Genomic DNA, 24596 nt, shown 5'->3' with positions numbered 1-24596 from the left:
ATAAATTATATTAAGTTAGTATGGTCCATTGAACAAGGTATTGGGCTTTGAACCAGGAGACTGGCATTTAATCATACTAATGAGGTATTGCCTAAATAACATTTGATTAGTTGCTTCTCTGCTTATTCGATTTGTTGTGAAATGGCATGATACTACCTACCTCTTACCTAGTTGAAAATCCTTTTTGCACGAATAGAAAGTCTGTTCATTCAAAGCTGGCCCAAGTGGCAGATAAAGTTAGTGACATTTTTCAGGGGCGGTATGAGATGGTAGAAAAAAGGAAATTAACATTTATCAATTACCAGCCATGTGCCAGGAACTGTTAAGTGCTTTATATGTATTTTTGGTTTAATCCTTGTAGTAGTCCTTTGAGGTGGGTGTTATAACCTTACTTTTACATATGAGGAATATGAGGCTCAGAGAAGTTAAGTTTTTTTTTTTTTTTGTCTTTTGTCTTTTTCCGTGTCCGGCAACGGATCGCAACCCTCAGTGTTGCCCCCGTACCGGACCGGGGACCGGCAACGGGATCGCAAGCCTCGGTGTTGCTCCCGCGCCTCGCTCAGCCAGTGAGCGGGAGCCGGTCTGTATGTGGGATCCGAACCCTCGGGTGGGAGCGCCGCCGCGCTTACCAAGCGGCGCACTATCCAGTGCGCCACCGGTCCGGCCCAGAGAAGTTAAGTTTTATGCCTAAGGTCACACAGCTAATAAGAGTCAGGGATCTGAACCTTGGTCAGTCTGACTTCAAACCCTGCGTTCTTTCTACTGTGTCATGCTGCTACAGAGAATTAGCCTAATTTTTTTTTTTTTTAAAGAGAAAATAGTCTTAGAGAGACTAAGGAGTAAAGATAAGTCAAAATGAAAACTTGATCACGTGATTTAGGAGGTAGTAACAGAAAGCCGGATTATCAAATTGACTTTTGGTCAAATTCTAGAGGCAAGCAGATTAGCAGAAGCCAGGGATACTGGAGTGTATGTTGCTAATGGGTGGTGACTGGTATATGAGCCTCTTAGATGCTTGGTTTACTTTGCCCCTATTGATTGGCACCTCTGGCAGTTGACCTATCACCTCTTCTCTCTAGGGTAAAGCCCACAGCTTAAAGCCAAGTGTAAAGGAGAAGCTGGCAGGCAGCCCAGTTCGCTCTTCCGAAGACGTAAGCCAGCGAGTCTATCTCTATGAGGGACTCCTAGGTGAGAAACAGATGGGGAAGGCCCCTTGCACTGGAATAAAGCTGGCTCAGTCAGGGTAGAGGGTAGCACTGAACAATTAGATGCTTGCTTGGCTCTTTGCTAATCTCAATGCTGATGTTAGATAGCATCTTTATGTCTGAAGCAGGTGACTTACTGGGTCTGGAACAAGCAGTGGTGCGATTGGATTTTAGTGTTAATCAATAGCCTCTGTCTTTCTGTCTTCCTTTTTTTCCTTTCTTGCTGCCATGGTCCTTCCTGGTCACAAATTGGCAGGAAGAGACAAAGGATCGATGTGGGACCAATTAGAGGATGCTGCTATGGAGACCTTTTCTATAAGTAACCACCTTTCTTTGTGTGCTGTGTTCTCCCTCCTCCTTGGGAGGGACTGGGCCTCACTTGGAGGCATCTGGGACTGGTGGCAAGAATGTTATATCTGGGGTAGAGAAGTTTGTGTTTCTTTTGACCTGGAATTTGTAATGACTCCCTTTTATCTGGAGTTTACTCTTTATTTTTATTTGGCAGCCATATTCTTTAAATGTTAAATAAGCCCCTAAAAATAACCTTTATTCTACACAGGCAAAGAGCGTTCTACTTTATGGGACCAAATGCAGTTCTGGGAAGATGCATTCTTAGATGCTGTGATGTTGGAGAGAGAAGGGATGGGTATGGACCAGGGTCCCCAGGAAATGATTGACAGGTATGGGGCTTAGGAAACCCTTGGAAATATGCATATTCAGCCTCCTCCCAGTTAGTTCTGTGGTCTCCCACCTGAGGGCTGACTTGTGCCTGGTCTTCTGCTTAGGTACCTGTCCCTGGGAGAACATGACCGGAAGCGCCTGGAGGATGATGAAGATCGCTTGCTGGCCACACTTTTGCACAACCTCATCTCCTACATGCTGCTGATGAAGGTGATGTTGATTTTGCTTACATCCAACTAATGCTGATGCTGGAAGGGCAAGGCTTGTTCCTATCACCTAAATTCTAGGGCAGTTGGGAAGCTATCAAAGCACCTTACTAGGGCTCTCTTCCTGATCGAAAGTCCGAGGCCTCTCTGCCAGTTTACATATGATTCATTTATCTGAAGCCACCAGGCTGTTTTTTTTTGTCTTTTTTCATGACCAGTAAGGGGATCGCAACCCTTGGTGTAGTGTCACCCACACCGCGCTCAGCCAGTGAGCGCACCGGCCACTCCTATATAGGATCCGAACCCGCGGAGGGAGCGTCGCTGCGCTCCCAGCGCCGCACTCTCCCGAGTGCCCCACAGGGCTGGCCCACTGCCAGGCTGTTTTGCTAAGGAATGTTGTAAAAGTAATTGATGATTCCAAACTATTTGTTTATTTTGAATTTTATATGAGCTACCTTTGCTAAGTAGTTTAGGATGCCAGTTAGAGCTCCTCACAAAGAATACAATGAATTAAATTTTCATTTAGTTATACGTTCTGAAACCTTAGGAAGGATGCTCAGAATTCATTTTTCAGCACCATCCCTTTATCACATAGAATTTTCCAAAGCTGTAAAAAGAGCTACCCATTAACCAAGTAATGGCAGGTTCTAGTTTGATTTAATTGTACTTGGTTTTTATAGCTGTGAAAGAAATATGTTACCAAATAGAAGAGTCCTGCTCTGAAACAGATTCGTAAGCTTCGGGTTGGTAGATAGAAGAGAGTTGTTTTGAGAAGGAGCCCCTGGGCTTCTCCTCCTGTTCTCCTCAGCCTCCCTAAATGTGAAGGGATCAGTCGGTCAAATGCAGAGAATGCCCTACAGGCCCTCTGGACTTATTTCATTTTCTGTATAATTCCAGGGGCACCAGCTGACTCTGGTTGGGAAAGGAGGATGATCCTTGACCTTCAGAGTGTGTCTTGGCTACTGCTGAGTCCCAGTGTTGCCACTCCTCGTTTCTAAATTATACTCTTAGGAGCCCTGCGGGTTTTTAGAGCCACTTTAAGGGCACATTTTGTGGTATTGGTTGGGGATAGGGAGAGAGTCTCCTTGAACCAGAACTGCTCTAAGAGCCACTTTTCTGAAGAAGCTAACTAGAGACAGAGCCAAGACTTTCCTTCCCAGTATGTTGGCAGGATGCACAGTTGAAAGTTTTCTCCCGTATTCAGTGACACAGTCTTTCAGAATTCCACTTCTCTTAGATAGTGGGAAGCTTGTTTGTACATTCTTTTCTCTCCATGTTAGTTGAGAGGAGAGCAGATCCCTCATTAAGATTCCTGTTTTGGCTTTCCAGGTAAATAAGAATGACATCCGGAAGAAGGTGAGGCGCCTTATGGGAAAGTCCCACATTGGGCTTGTGTACAGTCAGCAGATCAATGAGGTGCTTGATCAGCTGGCAAACCTGGTAAGCATATCTGGGCCATCCCTTGGCTCCCCTTCCACTGAACTTGTCAGCCTCCCTGGTTTGGGCCTTGCAGCTTAATGGAGAGGTTTCCCCACTGGTCATTTCTTGGCTTGTGCCACTGTGCAGTCCAGTTCACCCCCGATTTTGAAAATGGGGCAGTAGTCTTTGATTTCAGATGAAGTTTTAGCCCTTTTGTTCTGTGATGGGATTCTCTGTACTAAAACCAGCCTAGTGAAGCAATTTTGATGTGTACTCTTTGGACCCCTGAGGATCCACAAGCTGAAAACTATTTTATCACAATACTAAAATGTTGTTTGTCTTTTTCACCATGTTGACATTTGCAACAATGACACAAGCCAACAAAAAGTAGTGTTGGGTAAAACTGCTTAGCACCTTAACACAGATGAAGGTAGTGGACCCAAACCATGCTAGTAGCTATTGTATTCATCCCCTCCACAGCCAGTTTTACTTACAAATGTCCTTGATGAAGCAGTGAAAACCATTACTTTTATTAAATCTTGACCACTGATTATACATCTTTTTAATATTCCATGTAACAAAACAGCAAGTATAGGTAAAACGTTTCTGCTGCAAAGCCAAGTAAGTGATTGTTTTGAGGAAAAGCAGTTTGCAACAGTTTGAGTTGCAAGGTGAACTAGTAGCTTTCTTTATTCATGGAACATCAGTTTTACTTGAAAGAGTGAGTTACAAACTGGTTATTCAGAGTTGGGTATTTGGCAGACACTTTCTCCAACATTAATAAAGTGAGCCCATTGTTTCAAGGAAAACAACTGACGGTATTTGTGGCCAATAAGATTCAAGCTTATAAGTGAAAATGAGATTTTGGAAGACTTGAGCTTGAAGCTTCTCAGTATTTTAAGACTTTTCTAATGAGATTGGTGATGATATTAATGAGTGTGATTTTTAAAATATTGTGTAATGGAATATGTCAACATTTGGAACAGCTGTATAACTTAGTAAACCAGTATTTTCCAAATACCAATGTATGGTGTTACAAATTTAAGTGTGGATAAAAGCCCTGCTTAAAATGTAAGGCAAACAAATGGATTTTAATGTAACAGTATAAAATGTTCATTGATGTGTTTTCAGATTCCCACATTGTAACTAACTTCAGGAGACTGCCACTTCTGAAGTTCTGGTATAGTGTCAAAGAAGAATATGCATATTATCTAAAACGGCTGCTAAAATCCTCCCTTTTCCAAGTACATTCAACCAAAGCAACGGATTGCAACAGATTGAATGCAGAAGCAGATATGAGAAGGCAGCTATTTTCTATTAAGCCAAACATTAAGGAGATTTGCAACAATGTAAAACAGTGCCACTCTTCATTTTTTTGTTTTGAAAAAGTTATTTTACAAAAAACATTGTATTTATATTACCATGTAATGGGTTATTATTAATGCATCATTAATTATTTTTAATGAATTAATCATTAAAAGTTTTTCTCAGTTTTAATTTCTAGTATGGTCAATATCTGTAAATATAACTTACATTTTCAAAAGCTCTTTGGGATCTTCACCAACTTTTAAGAGGTATAGGGGTCCCAGTAACACCAAGGTCCAGGGTTTGATCCCTGTACCAGCCAGGCACAAAAAATAAAAGAGGTACAGGGGTCCTGAGACCAAAAAGTCTGAGAACACTTCCATGGTGGCCAATGACCAGCAGATGAAACTGTGCTGAGGAAGCTGATGTGAATTTAATTGCTGAACAGGAGAGATTCTTGGCCCAGTGCCCTCTGTAAGAAGGATGTATGAATGTCCTAAAAATCTTTTTCCTCAGAATGGGCGTGATCTCTCTATTCGGTCCAGTGGCAGCCGGCACATGAAGAAGCAGACGTTTGTGGTGCATGCGGGGACAGACACAAATGGAGATCTCTTCTTCATGGAGGTAGGTGTTGGTTCTTGCTGGGGACCCAAAGGAATATCTGAGAGTCACAAGGAACTCATAGAACTGATGGCAGAATATTTTTCCCATTTCTCAATCATCTTCATGATCCATTTATCATTAAGTTGTCAGGTTATTATGCAAATAATTAAATTAACAGATGATTCCCCACCATTTCTTTTATATATATTGTATAGGTGGGATGGTCACATTGTCCATACATCAAAACTACATAAAATAAGCATACGGTGGGAGGTCTTGTGCTTATTGATTATACATTCAGTTCACGTTCATTCAGTTTCCCACTCACCTCTCCACTTCATCCTGTAGGTAACCACTTTTATTGGTTTCCTTTGTATCTTCTGGTGGATCTTTATGCAAACAATAAAATGTAAACATAAATTCTTGTTTTTCTCCTTTCTTACAAAAAAGTAGCACATTGTATCCACTGGTCTATACCTTGCTTTTTTCATTAAACATTATCCTGGTGATTTTCTATATTAATACAGAAAGAGCTTTCTCATTCTTTTTATGACTACATGTATTCTACTGTTGACTGTGCCATAATTTATTTAGCCATTCAGTACATATGTATCCTTGGGTTGCTTCCAATTTTTTGATATTGCTAATAGTGCTACTTTGAATGACTGTGTCTGCTTAATTCCATACATGTGCAGATATGTTTATAAGAATTCCCAGAAGTGGGATTGCTGAGTCAAAGGGACAGTGCATTTGTAATTTTGGTTGATGTAACTCCAAAGTATCTCTTAATATAGACCCTCCCCTTTGCCATTTATTTTGTTGAAGAAATTGGATCGTTTGCCATATGGAGTATTCCGTATTCTAGATTTTTTTGCTGATTGCATCTCCTTGGTGTCGTTAATGTGTTTTTCTATCACTTGTATTTCTTATAAACTAGCAGTTCAGTCTGGAGGTTTGATCAGTCTTAGATTGAGTATTTTGGCACGAATACTTCCTAGGTGGTGTTCTGTACTTCCTGTTGCCTCAAACACTCATCTCTCTCCTAGTGGCCTATTGGTTCAGATGTGGGCAGCCTGATTTACCCACTAGAAAGTTCCTCATTTGTCTTCTGGTTTTGCCTACAGTATTTTTTGCCATGTAGAAATTTTTTACTTTCGTGTAATTAATCAATTCTTTCTTTTATGGTTTCTGGATTTTGAGTCTTAGTTAGAAAAAGCCTTCCTTCCTCTGGAATTGCAAAAGAAATTGGCCAGGTTTTCTTCATTTCTGTGTTTTTATTCTAAAATGAATCTCTTCTAAGTAATTTTAGGGGCCAGGTACAACACCTGTTTAAAGTAGTGAAATTAAATAGTGCTTACAAGTGATCTGTTCTCTTTGATTTAGTTGAATTTGATTTTCACATTCACAGCTTTTTGAACAGGTTGCTTACCAAACACATGTGAGTTTGCTCTAGAGCAAAAACATACATGCTGGCCTAGCTGACAAGGGAGTCATTTTCACCCCTTTGAAGTGTTAGAATTTGGCTAGGTGTTTCTCAGAGGTGAGAGCTAAAACTTAGGACTTCTGTGCCACAGTAAAGGTGACAGGTGATTCTTGCCCTTTTCTTTTCCTTTTGAAACATTCAGTCTCTTGGACCCTGGGTGGGTGGTGGTGCCATTTACTCCAGTAGGGGATTTAGAAGGAAGATCTGCCCAGGAGATGTTGAGTTCATATTTGGACATGATGAGTTTGAAGTGGTGCATGTGAGACATCCAGATAAAGAGGGGTCCTGGAGCTCAGGAAGAGAAGTTTCATATGGAGAAGATTTAAGAACGATTGACATAGTAATAATAATAATTATTATTAATTTCTTATATCATAATTATTGTAGCAACTAACTAGGATACTTTCTACATTCCTGGCTTTTTGTGCACATTAAGAATGTTATGCACATTAACTTACTCAGTCTTCACAATAACTTCATGAAGTTTTTACTGTTGCTATCCCCATCTTACAAACATGAGGAAATGTAGATGCAGATTAACTTGCTCAAGGTGACACAGCTTAGTAATGGTGGACTGGAATGTGAACCCAGGCAGTCTGATCTTAGACCCGTGCTCTTAACCATTGTGCTATAATGTCTGCCATAATAATTGGGGCCCTAAGAACAGATAAATTCACCTGAGAGAGAATGTTGCACAAGACGGGTGTGAAGGGAACTTTGCTTTCTAATTTATATCATCTTGTATAATTGCTATGCAATAAGCATTGTTCATGTGTCACTTGTGTAATGAATTTTTAAAGATATTTTTATAGAAATAGGGCAGAGCCAGGATTAGAAAATGTATTAGCTCCATTCTTTTCTCCTTGATTAAGTCTGCCATAATCTCCTGCCTCTGTGTTTGTCAACAGAGATGATTCCTAAGGTTGTAAGGTGGAGGAGTGAGGCATCCTCTGAATACTTTTAGTCTGTAGGACATGTAGGATGTAATAATCACTGACTGGTTTGAAAAGTGAGCCTCCTTCCTTGCACACAGCTTCCTTTCAGTGACTTCATGTCTTTCAGCAGTCCTTCTGGCAGACAGTAATGTCCGGCAGTTCTGTGTTTATGTCTCCACCTAGGAAGACATGACTATAAGGCAGAAAACCTGACTGTGGGGATGCTCGCAGGACCAGCTGTACCCCCTTTCCCTGTGGAAAACAGCATAGTGAGGCCTGGGATGGGACAGGCTCTCAGAGACAAGAACCAGTGACCCACTTTGTACATTCCCCCAGGTGTGCGATGACTGTGTGGTATTGCGTAGTAACATCGGGACAGTGTATGAGCGCTGGTGGTATGAGAAGCTCATCAACATGACCTACTGTCCCAAGACCAAGGTGTTGTGCTTGTGGCGTAGAAATGGCTCTGAGACCCAGCTCAACAAGTTCTATACTAAGAAGGTACCCAGGATCTCTGTTTGGGTTGGGGGTGGGGTAGGCCTTGTGGGCCAAGTACTAAGTTCCTTCCTGGGAAGTTAAAATTCCAAAATCCATTTCTAGAGCCACGCTTTTACCTCCAGCTATTGTGTGGGATAACTAAAGCTGTCTCTGAGGTCCTGGCATCAGCCCAAGCCTTCAGCAGCTGTATAGAGCAGAGGGTAGGGAACCCCGGGAGGCTCATATGACAGGATAGCTCTCTCCCCACGCCGCAGTGTCGAGAGCTGTACTACTGCGTGAAGGATAGCATGGAGCGTGCCGCCGCCCGACAGCAAAGCATCAAGCCTGGTGAGAAGAGAGAACGGTCCCCTTAGAGATTATCTTCCTTCTGAGTGTCAGAGGCCCAACAAGGAGGTCAGGAGGTGGGATTCCCCACCTCACCGTTAGCTGACAACCTCCTCCCTCATCACAGGACCTGAACTAGGTGGCGAATTTCCTGTACAGGACATGAAGACTGGTGAGGGTGGCTTGCTGCAGGTCACCCTGGAAGGGATCAATCTCAAGTTCATGCACAACCAGGTAGGTACCAGCAGAAGCACAAGGCTTCCCAGCCCTGTTGTTCCATCTGTAGTAAGGATCAGTGGCCAGCCCCCCAGTGCTTTCCCAGCCAGCATGAAAGGGGCTTGTGGTACTAGAGGGAAAATTGGAGCAGCCGGACCCGAGAGAGGAATCAGAGGGGAGGGTGCAGTGATGATGCTGGCGACCACCAGGCGCCGTGGAGGTGCAGCAGGGAGCCTGTGGAGGAGGCCAGGAAAGAGAGAGAGCCTTAGTGACTGTGCTGCCCCGTCCATTAGACTTGGTACAGTGTGAGTGGGAGCGTCTCACAGTGATGATGCTGGCGACCACCAGGCGCCGTGGAGGTGCAGCAGGGAGCCTGTGGAGGAGGCCAGGAAAGAGAGTGAGCCTTAGTGACTGTGCTGCCCCGTCCATTAGACTTGGTACAGTGTGAGTGGGAGCGTCTCACTTGGCCCTTCTTTGCAGTGTCTCTGCCTTCCTTTATTCCCAGGGTATGCTTTTGCTTGGTGGTTTTCCCTTGAGAGTCTAGACTGGCTTATCTCGTGTGTTTCTGGTGTGCGTGTGAAGGTGTGTGTGTAGCTTGTACCTGTCCTTTCTGGAGTGTGTGTGTTTATTTGCCATTTTCTTCTGCTGATCCTTCTTCCTGTTCTCTCCCTTCCTTTGAGTGTTCCCTCTCTGTCCCCTGCTCCATGGGCCCCTGTCCCTTCCTGACTAGGGAGCACTTCAGGATACATCTGTCTCTCATTGTAATTCCATCTTAGGAGCTTATTTTTTTTCTCTTGGTCTTTTAACACAGTGTCACTTTTTCTCTCAGTGGACATTCCTTAAGCTAATTCCTTTCTGAGGCCAGCGCATCATCCCAGGTCCGTTCACAGTTGTGACTCTGCACACGAGTGCCTTCTCTCCCCCTTCCCTGATGTACTGGTTCCTCTCCCTGAGTTTCTGAGCCAGATCCCACTGTGTGAAGCACCACAGCCTCTGGCCAGGCAGCAGATACCCGGGGGAGGTAGACATCTGACTCTGCCTGTGGCTTTCTCTCTCCACTGGCCATTTTAGTTCTCCTCCTTTCAGGAATCTAGCTGGGCAGCTCTGGTGTAACAGGAAACAGCTACCCAGGCTTCCCGACAGCCCCTTAGTGTATTTGCAGTCTGGGGCTCAGGGTGGCAGCAAACCCTTAAAGACCTTAGGTTCAGCCTAAAGAGGGGTTTTCCTAAGTACTTTTCTGGATCACAGAGGTGCTGGAACTTCTTGGGGAGTGGGCTTCTGATCATATTCTAGTGCTGTGGCCCCCCTTCTGAAGAGGATATCATGTTAAATAATGCCCAGATGCTCTGTCCTCTTCCTTGCTCTGTGCTCAGTGCAGCCCCCTGGGCCCAGCACATTGTCTAACAGTTAAAAGCATGTAGGAGCTGGCCTGTAGTTGAAGGCTTGACCCCAAAAAGAGGTATCCTACAGAGAGGGGGAGTAACCCTACAGAGAGAGATCTAGCAGAGGCGGGGAGTAAACCCTGGCTTCTCAGTCTCAGCGCCCAGTCTGAGAGTGAGATACCAGCCTGTGGTCCATCTTCTAGCACTAGACCATCAGTCAGCGTGGAGGAAGCACTGCACCTTCCCGGTGGGGTCTTGCGGTCTGGGCTAACAAATGGGAAAGGCCTGGACTTTGGAGTCAGGATGTGCTTGCATTTGAAACCCCTCTTCATTATTCCTTGGCAAATAAACGTTCTGATCCTCAATGGGGTAGTACTGTATACTGTGCCACATAGGTGTAAGGATTAGAAATGGTATTTGTAAAACTCCAAGTAGGTGCTAGCAAGTGGTAGCTGTTATTACTACCACCACAAACTTCTTGGGAGATCCTGGATCCTGTTTCAAGGAAGATACCAACACCACCTACCCCAAGGACAGTCTGAGGGGAGCTTTGTGCCCGTGCCAGCCCTCTGCACCGGAGGAGGATGCATGGAAGAGTGGAGTCCAGATGGGCTGCGCAGGGGGCCCCCTGGGGCACAGTGTTCTGTGAGCACTGCCCTGGGGCAGAGGGTGTGGGTGGGCAGCCCAGGCCAGCAGAGGGGCCTTTGGGTTGGGTTTGATCATTAAAACTAACGCCTTCATTTCTCTCCCATGCTTTCTCCTCCGGCCAGGAGCGGAAGGTACATGCCCTTTCTGCTATCTTCGCTTCTTAGCACTTTTGAGTTGTGTGTGTGTGGATTCTTCTGTCCTCCCTTTGGGAAATAGGTTTTCTGTGTGTGGGTGGGGCTGTAGCTGGGAGAGTGGGCTTTGTGGGGCAGGGGTGTAGCCTCTGGGCCTTACCCCACCCTCCCTCCCTCTCTTGCAGGTTTTCATAGAGCTGAATCACATTAAAAAGTGCAATACAGTTCGAGGCGTCTTTGTCCTGGAGGAATTTGGTAATTACACTATTTTGCTCTTAGGCCTGGACTCACATGGCAGTAACTCAAACCTCGGAGCTCCAGAGGAGGGACTAGGGGCAGGAAGAAGAAGAACCTCCCCAGAGAGGTCAGGAGGAGCAGGAGTGACAGGGAAGAAAAGGCAGCCCTGAGATGAAGGAAGGGAAGGAGAAGGAGAAAGTAGACTATGGGTTGCACAAGAGCAAGTGGCCTTAGGTGGGTTTTGAATTTAGAGATGGTACTGAAGCGGCTCAGTGAAGTGGCACCACCTTCCCTTGCTTGGCCAGCCGGTGGTCAGAAAGTTCTGGGGCAGAGTGGACTGGTGATCCCCAAGCTCTGCTGTGTCCATGTCGCCTGCTGTGGTCTCTCTAGCAGCCCAGTGCTCCATCCAGCCTCCCTGGTGCTGCTCTGCTCTCCACCTGGCCTGTGTGCTAGACGAGGGGTGTGAGGTGTCACAGGTCAACTCACTGGAGGGGCAGAGAAGCCTAGAGGGCCTCAGACGCAGAAGGGGCAGTTGTAGCCAGAAGCTAGGAGACAGCCTCCCCCCAACAAGTACTAAGGAGTGATGTAGTGGGATGTAGTGGGTTGCCACCCTGGGGCTTTGAGTTCCTGCTGTGTTTGTGCTTCATTCTTTTGTGCCCCTCATCGCTGCTATGAAAACCTTCGTTCTCCAGCAGGTAAAGTGACCGGCTCGTGCTGCCTTTCCCCAGGCCCCTGCCTTGGGCCCTGCAGTGGGTGGGCTGGCTCCTGTCAACCAAACCAGCTGCTCACATTGCCAATTTGTCTCTTCCTTTCTCTCCCCCTTCCGTCCCAACTTCCCTTCGCCCTTGTGCTGGCTCACTGGTTCCAAGTTTTCTCTCCTTGTGTACTCCCTTCTCTCTTCTGTCAGAGAGATATTTGGGGGAACCTTCCAACTCAGGAGAACAACCTGGGGCTTCTTGCTCTACCTTTGATGCGTTTACTCCCTGCTAACCCTGAGTTCCCCCCGAATTCTACCTCCCAGGGTCAGAAGAAGGTGTGGCCAGCTCTCATCTTACTTTTCCTGGCCCCCAGGGGGATGCCATGCCCTTCAGCCCCCCCGTCTCAGGGGCCCTGGTGATGGCTGTGCCTGGGGTGCCTACTCCTTCCTCTGGCCAAGCAGAACCCCTGCATGGCTGGGGCAGGGGGACTCTTAGTCCTGCACTCTGGGCTGTGGACATGTGTGTATTTTGCCTGATGCTCCCTGTCACCTCCCTCCCTGGGTGCTGTACTCGCCTGTCTCTTCTGCTCGGTGTGTCTGCTCCAGAGCCCTCTGACGCTCTCCCTCACACAGGCAGGCCTGGGCTTCTCCTGCCACTCAGGGAAGGACACTTCCAAGTCTTATGGGTTTAGTATCGTGTTACTACTTCATGCAGCCTCAAGACCCTCTGTGTAGGGGGCTGGGAGTTTAACGTGACCAGACTTTCGGGCTAGTGATAGGGATGTGTTCATGGGCATCTCAGCAAGATGAGGCACAGGCTAGAGACAACCGTCTTCTCCCAACCAAAATCTGGAAATTCCCCACTGCAACTGCTCAGGGGCTCTGACAGTAGCTGTGACCAGGCTGGTGGAAGGCCAGCTCCTCCCATCGTGGGGCTTTCTGAGAAGTGGGTGGGATCACAGCCACCAAGTAAAGAGCCACTGCAGACTTCAGAGACTTAGCTGAGGCGTCTGGGGCAGTGTTCTCTCATCCAGCAGGGCCTGCACAGGAGCCTCCAGTAGCCTCTGCCCTGTTGTAGCCTAAGCTACTGCAGCCACTGTGAGAGGCCACAGAGGGGAAGGGGACCCTGGTGCCGGGCGCTGCCGCCTGGGGGAGCATGGCACTATCGCTCTTAGTTTTGAACTTTCTGTTTTGTCTCTTGCCCGTCCGGTTTTAGTTCCTGAAATTAAAGAAGTGGTGAGCCACAAGTACAAGACACCAATGGTGAGTATGCCACCCAACGCTGCCCAGGCCAAAGTCTGCACATGGCGCCCTGGGGACCTTCAGACAGGAGGGGGGGGCCCTCTGAGCACACAGGGGCAACAGGGGACTTGGTCCAGATGCTGAAACATGTCTTCAGCACTGGGAGACAAACACACACACACACACACACACACACACACTAATCCCCTCTCTCACTGGGGACAGCTTCTGAGGCTGTGCTTGGGGCTCACATTTGGCCCAGAGGCCTGTGCCCACTGTTGGGGCAGGAGTTGCCCTCATGGCAGATCCTCCATGCATGAAGATGTAGGGCTCTCAGTGTTGTTGATCTATCTGGTTTTCTCTCCCCTCTAGGCTCACGAGATCTGCTACTCTGTGTTGTGTCTCTTCTCGTATGTGGCTGCAGTTCGTAGCAGTGAGGAAGATCTCAGAACCCCTCCCCGACCTGTCTCTAGCTGATGGAGAGGGGTCAAGCAGCTGCCCCTGCCCGGGGGATGCCCCTTGCCATCCCAAGTGCACGATGCTGCTATGACTGAGAAGTGGACAATGCGTGTATGTTCTCTGCAAGCCCCTCGCCGTGGCTTAGTTGGTTCTAAGTTATGTGTCTCTCTGAGTGTGTCTTTGAGCATGTCTGTCACAGGGCTAAGCTAGTCTCTTCTGCCTTCTCCCTCTCCACTCTAAGATGACCAGCCTACTGTCCCCTCAGGGTTCAAGTGTGTGTGTGTGTGTGTGTGGAGCCAGTGCAAACTCACTGTTGTGTGTCCTTGAGACATTTGTGTTGTGGTTCCTTGTCCTTGTCCTTGGCATTATAACCCTCCAGTGCAAGAGTCCAGCTCTCCATCCTCTGTGATCTGGCACGACTGGGCACCTGGAGCAATTCCACTCTGTGGGAGTGGGGGAAACTTGGGGCCTGCTCTCCCAGACGAGGGGTGGGCAGGGAAAGGAAGGGAAGGGTCAGGGACAACTAGAGTGGATGGCAACCTCCCTGCCTCTTTATGCATTCCCCAGGCTGGCAGCTAGTGCCTGTGGGCTGCAAGCTTTGCCACTGCTGCCCTGGCCACCCTCGCTGCAGCGGAGCAGCACTGAGGGGCTGCTATTTGCTAGACGGCGATTTCCCTGTGGTCTGCCTTGCCTTCGGCACAACAGGTCAGAGCGGCTGGGGCTAGTTGAGTCCCAGGGACCAATACTGCCCTGCCCAAGGACCAGGGAGGGATGGAAAAGGCCAAGTTCACTATACCCATCTGTGTCTGCACCAGTATCTCCTGGCACTGGGGGCCAGAAGGCAGAGATGGCTTGAGGGTGGGCAAGTGGTAATTGTAAATATTTCAGCTCCACATTATTTATAGAAAATGTACAGCTGTGTGAATGTGAAATAAATGTCCTTAACTCCCCTTGGGCTCCCTGGTTGCCTTGTGATAAATGATGCCTCCTTTTAGCCCAGGCCTGAGGAAGGCTGTCCCTGGACTCTAAAAAGGCACCTCAGACTTGACAGAAGGAGGGAGACGTGGTCATCCACATCCAGGATCAGGCACTCTGAGGCCCTGGCTCCTGCCTACCACTGGGTTTCCAGGCCCCCAGTGAGGCTGTGGGAGGGAGCTTTCCTTCCCTGCGGAGGGCTGGGGTGCTGTGAACTGGCCACTAGAGGGAGCAAGTGGCCTGGGCATTGACACCTGAACAGAGAGTGATTTAGCAGTGAGAAAAACCCAGGCCCTGGCGCGCTCAGTGCCCTTCACAGCTATGGTCCAGAGAGGTGGTGTCACTCGGCCAGGGCCTCCCACAGGGCCTGAAGCCCAGGGCTTTGGGCTCTCAGCCAGGAGTGCGTTATGTTGGATAGAACTCTAAGGAGCACCCCTAGGACCAGCCTTCATGGAATTTCTGTACCATGGACAAATCTGGCGCTCCACAAGCAGGAAGGCCCTGCTACACTGTCAGAGATCCTCTAAGACCTGCTGGCTTCCTCGCGAAAGGAAACTGATGATGAGATTTAGGTTCCCCGTGCAGAAGAGCAGAGCAGAGTAGGTCCTGGTCCTTCCACCGTCCTGGTTCCCGGTGTCTTGCACTGGACACATTGCTGTCTCCTGCATGAGATGTGGGTGTGGGTGGCTGTGGGCCTGTTGCTCACTGGAACCCCAAAGCAGCCCAGTGCAGCTCTGCTCCAGGCCTTGTGGACACAGCTCTCCTGAGATTCTGCATTGCCCACACCTAGGTTCTGACCATGGGTGGTTAGGCCGAGGGTCATGCTGAGTACCTGGGCCTGGCGCTAACACACACTCGCCTGTCACAGCTCCTCAGTGGCCTCATTTGTGGAGTGAATGCAGTGGGGGAGACTGAGGTCCCTTCTAGTGTTCATGTTTTATGAATTCATGATTCCACACTGGGCCTCGTTTATTCATCCGGGAAACAATATCTGTCCTCAGTTTGCTGTGAAGATCAAGTGAACATCCCTATGCTTTTTTTGGAAAACAGGCACATTGGACAAGAAGAGTCAGTTCTCTTTTATTGCCCTTACACATTGAGAAGACATGGCAGGCCAGAAAGGCCTGTCCCCACCCCTCATTTCCTGATCCCACCCACTTTTTGCCCCAAAGATCCAAGAGCTTTGCACAAGGGCTCTGAAGGGTTGGTGTGCAGTGCCCAGCCCAGCCTGCCCATCGTAACTATGTTGCCCTCCTGGTCCTTCCCCCACCTGGCCAGGTACACACTTGTACACACACACATCCGGCAGCAGCAGGGGGGCTTCTCCAGCTTCCTACCAGGCTCCTGGCACATAGGGCTGGCATCTGGTCGTACCTGTGACACAGGTTCCCTGATGAGTGAACTGAGGCCACCTGCAGCCCCCATTTCCTGATGGCTGCCCATGGACCAAGGGCCAGGGCTCAGCCTCTGACTTGGGCCCTGGGTGTTGAGGAGTCCAGAATACATACCTGGCCATCCCCGGAGAGCCAGACTGGTCACTGAGGCACTGCAGGAGAGAAGAAAGCCATGCCAGGTGTGTCCTCCCAGCCTTCTGGAAGTCCGTGCCACACCCATCCCAAAAGCCAGTAACCGTCTGGACATGACAAAGTCAGTGCTCCTTCAGCCCGAAGACTACTTGGGTCAGCAGAGCAGAGCCAGGGTCCCTGCTGCTGCCCTGCTTGCTGCATTGCCCAGGTGTGGCACAGTGGGTTCCTCACCTCGCACCTCCAGGCGGCACTCACACTGTGCCTCGCCCTGTAAGTTGGTGGCCCTGCAGACATAAACACCTCCATCAAAGGGACAAGGCTTTCTGATCTCCAGGGTCAACACTCCCTGCTTGCTGAACATGCGGAAGCGGGCGTCTTTTCCCAGGTCCAGGCCATTCTTGAACCAGGAAATCTTGGGCTATAAATCAAGTAAAAAGGATGAGAGAGAAACCATCTCAGATTGAGAGGTGCCCTGGCAGGAACCCAGGGAGACGTGTCTGTGTTTCTCCTCCGGGGGTTGCCACTGGAGTCCCAAACTATCCCCAAAGCTGGGAATGAACATGGGGCCAACAGTCAGTGCCAAGGCCCTGTTCAGGGAGAGAAACCCAGCCCAGATACCCAGAGGTGGAGAGAAAGCAGGGGGAGAGGGCTGGGAGGGGGCTGCTCAGGGTTAAGGCTCAGGAGCCCTGCCTCCTGGGTTGGCCTGCACAGGGCCTGGAGTTCCCTACCTTGGGGCTCCCCCGGACGGCACAGCAGAGGATAGTGGTGAAGCCCGCGATGACTGAGCGGTTTGCCAGGGGATGGGTGAAGCTTGGGGCCTCAGAGAAATCCAGGGCCTTGTAGGTGGGTGGCTCGTATGTGATGCCTGTTGGTGACGGGAATTGGTACCAAGAGAGCAACACAACCTAGCTCCCCCCTGGCCCCAACCAATTCCCACTGCCTCCCTGCCCCAGGCCGCTTGGGTGGGAGTGAGGGTACAGCACCTGGCCTGGGGATAAAGACAGGCTCCTTGGTGGAGGAAGGTCTGTCGCTGGGACCAACCATGTTATGGCTGAAGACCCGGAAGTAGTAGCCATTCCCAATAATGAGCTCTGACACCACGCAGTGTGTGCGGCGGTAATGCTCCAAGACGGTAAACCACTCCTGGGGGATTGAGGGAAGGGAGGGATCTCTGGGGGCTAGCCCCTCTGCCCTCCAGGGGACTCTCAGCACCCCTGTATCTCCCCCCTACTGTGGAGGGAACCAGATCAGCAGAGGGGCTGGGGCGGGCCCCTGGTGACGGCAATAAGGGCAACTAGGGCTTGGGCCTGATGGACCTAGGGAGGGTGTATGTGGGGCCCAGGCCCCCAGCTCACCATGGTCTTCTTGTCAGCTTTCTGCACCGTATAACCCCAGAGCTCTGTGTTGCCATCATCTTGGGGTGGCTTCCACTCCAGAGCCACATTGAAACCCCAAGCCTCAATGACCCGAATATCCTGGGGAGGGCTTGGCTTGTCTGCAGGAGATGACCTGGTCAGATCACCACACCTCCTAACACTGCCGAGCAGGGGGACACTAGGCTCCAGGTGCCCCTCACCCCTGCCAGCCGGGACCTGCCCTGCCACGTTCTGCAGGGGTTCAGGACTGGAAAATGTGAAGATCTGGGTTGGGTCCCCAGAGGTGGCCCTGGGCCCTGGCAGCTCAGCTCAGGGAGGGGAAATGGGTGGGTTCAGAGAGCAGCCCCAGGACCACGCACCAACGACCTGCAGGACCAGTGTGGCCTTGTCTTCCATGTTCTCAATGCACACCGTGACCTGGTAGGTGCCTGAGTGGGCCCGACGTGCGGCCCGGATGAACATAATGGTGTCTGTGGGGCTGTTGCGGATGGTCACCTCCTCACCTGCCAATGGCTGTCCCTCTTTGGTCCAGGTCACCTGAGGCCGGGGCTTGCCCTGAGCAGAGAGACAGCTCAGCCCTAAGCCTGGTTCTCCCCAAGGGCCAGCCACCACCCCAGCCTCACATGCATAGGAGAGGCCTCAGGGTCTGGTTGGTCCTGAGACATATCCATCAGCTGGGCATGGACAACACACTGCAGTCTCTCCCCTTGGAGACAGGGAAGGGGACCAGCCCTACCTGGAAAGGAATGAGGAGGTTCACAGGCTCCCCAACCTTCCTCTGGATGATCTGGCGCAGGTGCCTGGGCAGCTGGAGCCGTGGCCGTTCTGTGGGCATGGAGTGGGCGGCTGAGTGAGGGCCTATCACGGCCCCATCCCTGAGAAGCTCCATGGCTCCACTCTTGAGGCAGGGCCCAGAGAGCTGCAGCTAAGAGAAAAGCTGCCTGCTGGGCCCTGCCCCTCCATTAGCTCCCCCTAACCCACAGCAACTCCAGTCCGCCTAGTCCCAAATGGTTTACACAGCTCCTACTTCCTCTTGAGCCTTACCACACTGCCTCAAGAGGCAGGGATCAGGCCGGCCCGTTAGCTTGCTTGATTAGAGCAAGGTGTTATAATACCAAGGTCAAGAGCAAGGTGTTATAACACCAAGGTCAAGGCACCACACAAGTTTACTGCCTCTTTCCAACGTTGATAGCCAGTCCTTACATGATTGATCTTCTGTTGGGACAAGGAATAGAGGATGGGAAGTAGACCCCTAATAGCCTCACTGCTCACTCCTGAGGACATGGACAATACCTACTTGTTGGAGCTGAGACTCATAGAACAGAGCTTGGAGACTGTGGCCTCTTCCAGAACCAGGGGGCACACATGCAAAAACCAAGACAGCCCTCTCTGCAAGTGTTTGCCCTGAGCCTAAGGTGTGGATGAAGGCTCTGACCTCCCTGTCCCTGCCCAGCTTCCAGCCCCTCCCTCTGGCAGGGTCTCTCTGGCTGTCCCCACCTCCACTGGACACCAAGGGCTGGGGTGTCAGTGGCAGATCCTGTGACTGTGAATGAGGGGCACTCACGCAGGATCTCCTGCACAGTCACGGGCTCCTTGGTGGTGATGGGGGCTCCAGACCCAGCCACATTGTGCGCTCGCACACGGAAGAGCAGCCGGGCCCCTGTGGGCAGGTCTTTCACCAGCATCGAAGTGTGCTCCGTCAGCCCCTGCAGGGCAGCCACCCACTCTGAGCCTGGGGGAGGAGACAGGGAAGCAAGGCCAGGGGCAGTGTCAGCATCAATACCCAACCCCACTGCCCACCCCTCGGATGGCTGTCTGGGGCCCAGCAGGGTGACAGATGCTGGCCTGGAAGGCTGAGGGGCAGCTGGGAGGGGGTACTCACTGCCCTCCCGGCAGTACTCCACACTGTAGCCGTCTAGGCCTCCTGCTCCCACACGCTCTGGGGGCCGCCACTTGAGGGACACGGTGGTGTTGGAGACGTCCTCCACTGCCAGGTGGGTGGGTTCGCTGGGGGGGCCTGGTCAGAGGGGAGGGCAGGGAGGGGTCTGAGCAAGTCTGCACAGCTGGGGAAGTAGAGACCCACGACCCAGACCCTCAACTGCCTGCTGGTCACAGAGGCAGGACTCCCCTTTAGCTGACTTTCAAGCACTTTAAGGAATATTTCAGCTCCATTAAAAGACATGTCTCTAGGGCCGGCCTGGTGGCGCACTGGAGAGTGCGCCGCTTGGGAGCGCGGTGGGAGCCGCCGAGGGTTCGGATCCCACGTGGAGACCAGTTCCGCTCACTGGCTGAGCGTGGTGCAGGCGCAACACCAAGGGTTGCGATCCCGTTACCGGTCAGTAAAAAAGACAAAAAGGAAAAAAAAAAAAAAAGACATGTCTCTAGACTGGCTTAAAAACAACCAAACAAACAGCAATAGCAATTTCAAAAGAGGGACCTAAATATGAAAAAAGAGCCAAGAGAACATAAATATCCTTATAAGAAGCCCCCCCTTTCACACAGTGTAGGAAATGCTATAAATGTAATTTAAGAAAAAATAAGTAGTCTAAAACATGGAAATTTCCAGGTTGTATGATTAGATGGGTTGACTAAGAGCTGAGCAAACTAGAAGTCAGTCCCTAAAAAGAGAGGCCTGGACCCTCCTCCCCACAGGCAACCCCCCACTTCCCACCATCTCCCCAGCTGTGCCCCCTCCCTGAGCCCAGGGGTGCCTGCGCCTGCCCCTGCCACAGACAGCCACCCCCAGACTCACACACCCTGATAGGGACAGGTGTCCTTAAAGCCCCGCCACACCCTCAGCACCTGTCCTACCCTCCTGTCCTCTGCCCTATCTCTCATTATCCCCATTTTGTAGACGTGGAAAGTGAGGCTTGAAAAGTGAACCAGGGGTCAGAGTGGTGTGAGTCTCAGCTCTACCCCCTACCAGCTGGTCATTTAACTTCTCGGAGCCTCAGTTTCCTCATCTGTAAAAACGAGGTGGATTATCCCCAACTGAGGATTAAAGGAGATCGTGGATGTAAATGTCTAGTGTGGTGGCCACCCCCCAAGCAGCTGCTGTCATTGCGGCTGGCATGGGGGGCAGTGCCCAGCCAGACAGGCTCACCGATGGGCATGAAAGGCTGGGAGGCAGGGCTGGGCCTGGACATGCCGATGGCATTGACTGCGTAGACGCGCATCTCGTACACCACACCCTCGATCATGCGCCGCGCCTCGTGGCTCAGCTCCTGCAGCAGGTCAAAGTTCAGCCGCATCCACCGGTAGCTCTTCTTCTTCTTGCGCTCCAGGATGTAGCCTGGCGAGGGGAAGGTAAGAGTTCTGGTCTGGGTCAGGCACCCCTGTGCTCCCTGCCCTCAGCTCTGCCCCTGTGCCCTCGTACTCACCCAGGACTGGCTGCCCCCCATCGTAGGCGGGCGGCTCCCACCGCACTGTGCAGGAGTCCTCGCCCACGTTGCTGATCTCTGGGGCTGCAGGAGCATCCGGCACATCTGGAGGGGAGAGTGGGTCCACATCAGCCCTGCCCAGCTCAGGGCCTTGGCCAGCGTTGCTCGTACCCTCACCACCCCAACCAACAGATACAGGCTGCCCCCACAACCCCCAGGGCCAAAATAATCTTTCTAGAATGCGTTTCTTTTTCTTTTCTTTTTTTTTTTTTTTTTGGTGGCTGGCTGATACGGGGATCTGAACCCATGATCTTCATGTTATAAGGCTGCACTCTAACTGAGATAACCAACCAGCCAAGAATGTATTTCTGATCATGTCCCTGGCCTGGCTCCCCCTAGCTTAAGTTCACCCCATGTTCTAGCTCTGTCCTCCTCATCCTCCCCACCTCAGCCCTCCACTTACGTGGAATAGTTTCATTCATTCTCTGCGCCCAAAAGGCTCTTTCACACCTCCACCCCTCTGCACAGTCTCCTCTGCCTGGGATGCCTTCCCCATCATCTTTTCAGCCTCCTAAAGGCTTCACCCCTGACCAGGCATGGGGGTTTGTTCTGTGCTCAGTGCTCCCACGGCACATTAGACATAGATCACGTACAGCAGTGTCCCAGGAAATCTGCTAGATGTGTCTGCCTCTGTCTCCGCTAGAGCGAGGTTCCTTGAGGGCAGAAAAGCCTGTCCCACTCATCGCCATTGCCCAGCTCAGAGAGCATGCCCCGTGAGGTTTGTTGAGTGACTGAATGAATGAATGGACAGGCCCTCCGTGAGGTTACCCCTCTGTATTCCCCAGCCTGGACCGCAACCAGCCTCACCGATGACCTTGACTGTGAGGTTGACCTGGTCCTCGCCCACAGGGTTCTTCACAGTGACGATGTAGACGCCCTCATCTTCCTTCTCCGCCCCCTCGACTGTGAAGATGCTGCGGTCCTTGGTGGTCTCCACGCGGACCCGGCCCTCGGTCTCACACAGCAGCTGACGGGGAGGGGAAGTTGGGGGCAGGACCCAAGTCAGACTCTAGAGGCCCCTGCAGCCTCTGCAATGGCCAACAGCCCCAAGACAGGAACAGAGCTCAGCACAGGGTCTATCAGGGTGGGGAGGAGACAGCCTGAGGGGAAACCGCATCCCTGTAAGCATCTAGTTCAGAGACCAATAGGTAGCACCACCAAGAGCAGGGCAGCAGGGCCAGGGACTCAGGCTCTAGCTCTAGCTTTGTCACGGAACCTTGGGCAATCAACTAGCCTCTCTGTGCCTCAGTTTTCCTATCTGATGAATGGGGATAAAATGACCACACAGAGCTATTGTGAGGTGCCAGAAGGACCCCAGGTGTGCAGGCCCTCAGAAGAACCGACAGTGCCACAGGAGAAGAAAAGCAGCCCTGGACGACACCCCAGGCAGCTACACTGACTGAAAAGTGCCAGGGAAACTCACTCCTTAGTTGGAGGAAGCACAAAGTCAAGGTCAGCTCAGGTTGAAGGGAGCCAGGGAGTGGCCCAGTCACAAGGGCTTCCTGGCAACATCAAGGGTGCCAACACTCACAAGGGCCCTGTTACTTGCCTACTCCATAGTGTACCTGCCTGAGGTGTGAGGGCCCCATAGAGACCCTGCCTGGAGCAGGAACACACCTGCCCAGGTGTGGTACCTCCATGGAGACCCTGCCCAGGGTGGACACTGCACGGGTTGAAAATGATGGAGGACAAACAAGCTGTGTCCAACTTCAGCCTCACTCACCTTCTTGTCAAACACCCACTCGTCACTGGCACCTGCCTCCTCTGGGGCATCAGGGGCTGGCCTGGCTGGGACCTTATTCCCCTGGGAACAGAGCAGGAGGGAAGCAGGGGACTCAGTCTGGAAGTGCCCCTCTGTCTCTCCCTCCATCCCCCTTCTGCCCACCCCGCCCTGCCTCCTGGCCAGCGGAGCTCCCAACGGGTGGCCGGCTGTGCACATGTGCAGTGGGGTGGCCCGCAACGCAGGTCCTAGCACTCATCTGCTGCCACGTACCCATTTTACAGATGGGGAAACTGATGAGGGAGCCACAGTACCTGCATGAGGGTCTTCTGCCAGATCACAGTAGGAGCAGGGTCCCCAGAGATGGGGACATCCAGGCGTAGCTTGTTCCCAGCCACAACCACGATGGTATCTGGTTTGCGTCCTGGGCAATCCAGGTGGATCTTGGGAGGTTCTGGCGAGAGATGGCATAGGTTAGAGAAAGGGGAGGGGCTCAGGCCCATGATAAAGGGGGACCCTGGGAGGAGCACAGGTCACTGGGGAAGAAAGTACTGGGAGCCTGTGTGCCTGGTTGTTGCCTTTTTATCAGTTTTATTGAGATATAATGATAAAATGCACAGATTTGAGCATAGTCTGATGAGGTTTGACAAACGTATGAACCTGTGTAACCACCAGCCCAATCAAGATCTAGAACATTTCCTTCACTCCAGGAAGTTCTCTGGTAGGTTTGTAACATTGAGGTCAGCTGGCGTGGCATTTTGTAGACCATATTTGGGGAGAACACCAACGTCCTGCGGGGCGGGAGAAAGTTCCCATGGCCAAATAAATTAGAAGCCCTGGGTTAAGCAAGAATGAGTCCAGTTCTTTCCCACAGGACTTTTCAGAGCCTTTAACATGTTAGTGCGTCTTCTGAATTGACAAGAGGTGGATCGAGTATTCAGTGTTTCCCAAACTTGTTTCACCATGGAACCCTTTTTAAATGGAGTATAATGTTAAGTGGACCCAGTTTGGAAAACACTGAGCTAGAGCATGCCTCCGCCTGGACTATTCTCCTGAAGTTAAATCCTAAAATGTCTGGTTAAAGCTTAATCCAAAAGCAGGAAGAGGAACTTCCAACAGAAGAAAAGGTGTAATAATAAAACCTCACATCTGTGACACCAGTGACATCTCTCACGCATCAGCTCATCTCACAACCACCGTGTGAAGGAGGCACTGTCAGGATCCCCACTCTCGGGTGGGTCCTTGTCTTCCCACCGTCGGTGAGCGGAGGGGAGACATGGCTGGGGTGGGGTGCGGGGAAGTGAGCAGAGCCGAGGCCACGTGCAGGGGCCGGAGACTCACCCTGCCTGGGCACGAAGTCAATCTTGACCTCTGCAAGAGAAGGAGGAGCAAGTGGCACCAGGGCAGAGGCAGGGACCAGCAACAGGGGCTCCTGGCCCCGCCGCCCCCGCCCCACCCCGGCACGGCTCACCCATGAAATGGAGCTTGGCCGACAGGTTGCAGGCGAAGCCCTCGGGCACAAAGCTGTAGTCAGCCTCGTCGGCAGGCGTGACATCATCGATGGTCAGTTTGTGGACTCTGCAGGGCAGTGGTGGCTCAGGGGACCCCACTGGACCACAAGTCCAGGAGTCCTGGACTTGCCGGACTCCCCAGCCAGGGTTCCAGGGACCCTCCCCTGTCCTAGCTCCTTGGTGTTCTGGTTTTTTAAAAATGCTTTCTTCCTCAGGGCCGGCCCGTGGCTCACTCGGGAGAGTGTGGTGCTGATAACACCAAGGCCACGGGCTCCTAGCTCCTTGGTGTTCTGGTTTTTTAAAAATGCTTTCTTCCTCAGGGCCGGCCTGTGGCTCACTCGGGAGAGTGTGGTGCTGATAACACCAAGGCCCCGGGT

At 51.0% G+C, this 24596-nt stretch overlaps 2 protein-coding genes across 7 annotated transcripts in view; one reads left to right on the top strand and one right to left on the bottom strand.

Moving 5' to 3' along the window:
• The window catches only part of MADD (MAP-kinase activating death domain), a 40175-nt gene extending 25554 nt beyond the window's left edge, over nt 1-14621 (top strand). For 3 of the 6 annotated variants that reach the window (XM_008574689.1, XM_008574688.1, XM_008574687.1), the window contains exons 23-33: nt 1080-1188; nt 1765-1885; nt 1991-2096; nt 3422-3532; nt 5333-5440; nt 8174-8338; nt 8590-8662; nt 8787-8893; nt 11222-11291; nt 13187-13233; nt 13585-14621. In XM_008574689.1, coding sequence (XP_008572911.1) covers nt 1080-1188; nt 1765-1885; nt 1991-2096; nt 3422-3532; nt 5333-5440; nt 8174-8338; nt 8590-8662; nt 8787-8893; nt 11222-11291; nt 13187-13233; nt 13585-13689 — 1122 coding nt within the window. In that variant the 3' untranslated portion in view covers nt 13690-14621. Of the gene's footprint in view, nt 1-1079; nt 1189-1461; nt 1525-1764; nt 1886-1990; nt 2097-3421; nt 3533-5332; nt 5441-8173; nt 8339-8589; nt 8663-8786; nt 8894-11027; nt 11037-11221; nt 11292-13186; nt 13234-13584 lie in introns of all 6 variants that reach the window. The other 3 variants (XM_008574685.1, XM_008574686.1, XM_008574690.1) reach the window with 2 other exon arrangements.
• A 1089-nt stretch (nt 14622-15710) lies between these two features.
• Nucleotides 15711-24596, bottom strand: part of MYBPC3 (myosin binding protein C, cardiac) — a 19359-nt gene continuing 10473 nt past the window's right edge. Inside the window, exons 19-35 of the mRNA XM_008574684.1 lie at nt 24180-24286; nt 24050-24079; nt 23023-23162; nt 22712-22792; nt 21796-21955; nt 20929-21033; nt 20652-20840; nt 19431-19565; nt 19113-19280; nt 18285-18373; nt 17908-18103; nt 17528-17667; nt 17156-17315; nt 16901-17037; nt 16404-16590; nt 16155-16192; nt 15711-16020 (exon numbers count right to left, since the gene is read on the bottom strand). Coding sequence (XP_008572906.1) covers nt 16182-16192; nt 16404-16590; nt 16901-17037; nt 17156-17315; nt 17528-17667; nt 17908-18103; nt 18285-18373; nt 19113-19280; nt 19431-19565; nt 20652-20840; nt 20929-21033; nt 21796-21955; nt 22712-22792; nt 23023-23162; nt 24050-24079; nt 24180-24286 — 2035 coding nt within the window. The 3' untranslated portion in view covers nt 15711-16020; nt 16155-16181. The remainder of the gene's footprint in view (nt 16021-16154; nt 16193-16403; nt 16591-16900; nt 17038-17155; nt 17316-17527; nt 17668-17907; nt 18104-18284; nt 18374-19112; nt 19281-19430; nt 19566-20651; nt 20841-20928; nt 21034-21795; nt 21956-22711; nt 22793-23022; nt 23163-24049; nt 24080-24179; nt 24287-24596) is intronic.

The sequence above is a fragment of the Galeopterus variegatus genome, unplaced genomic scaffold (assembly GCF_000696425.1).
Source record: "Galeopterus variegatus unplaced genomic scaffold, G_variegatus-3.0.2 Scaffold1088, whole genome shotgun sequence".
NCBI classification, from domain to species: Eukaryota; Metazoa; Chordata; class Mammalia; order Dermoptera; family Cynocephalidae; genus Galeopterus; species Galeopterus variegatus.
This window is presented reverse-complemented; position numbering and strand designations above follow the sequence as displayed.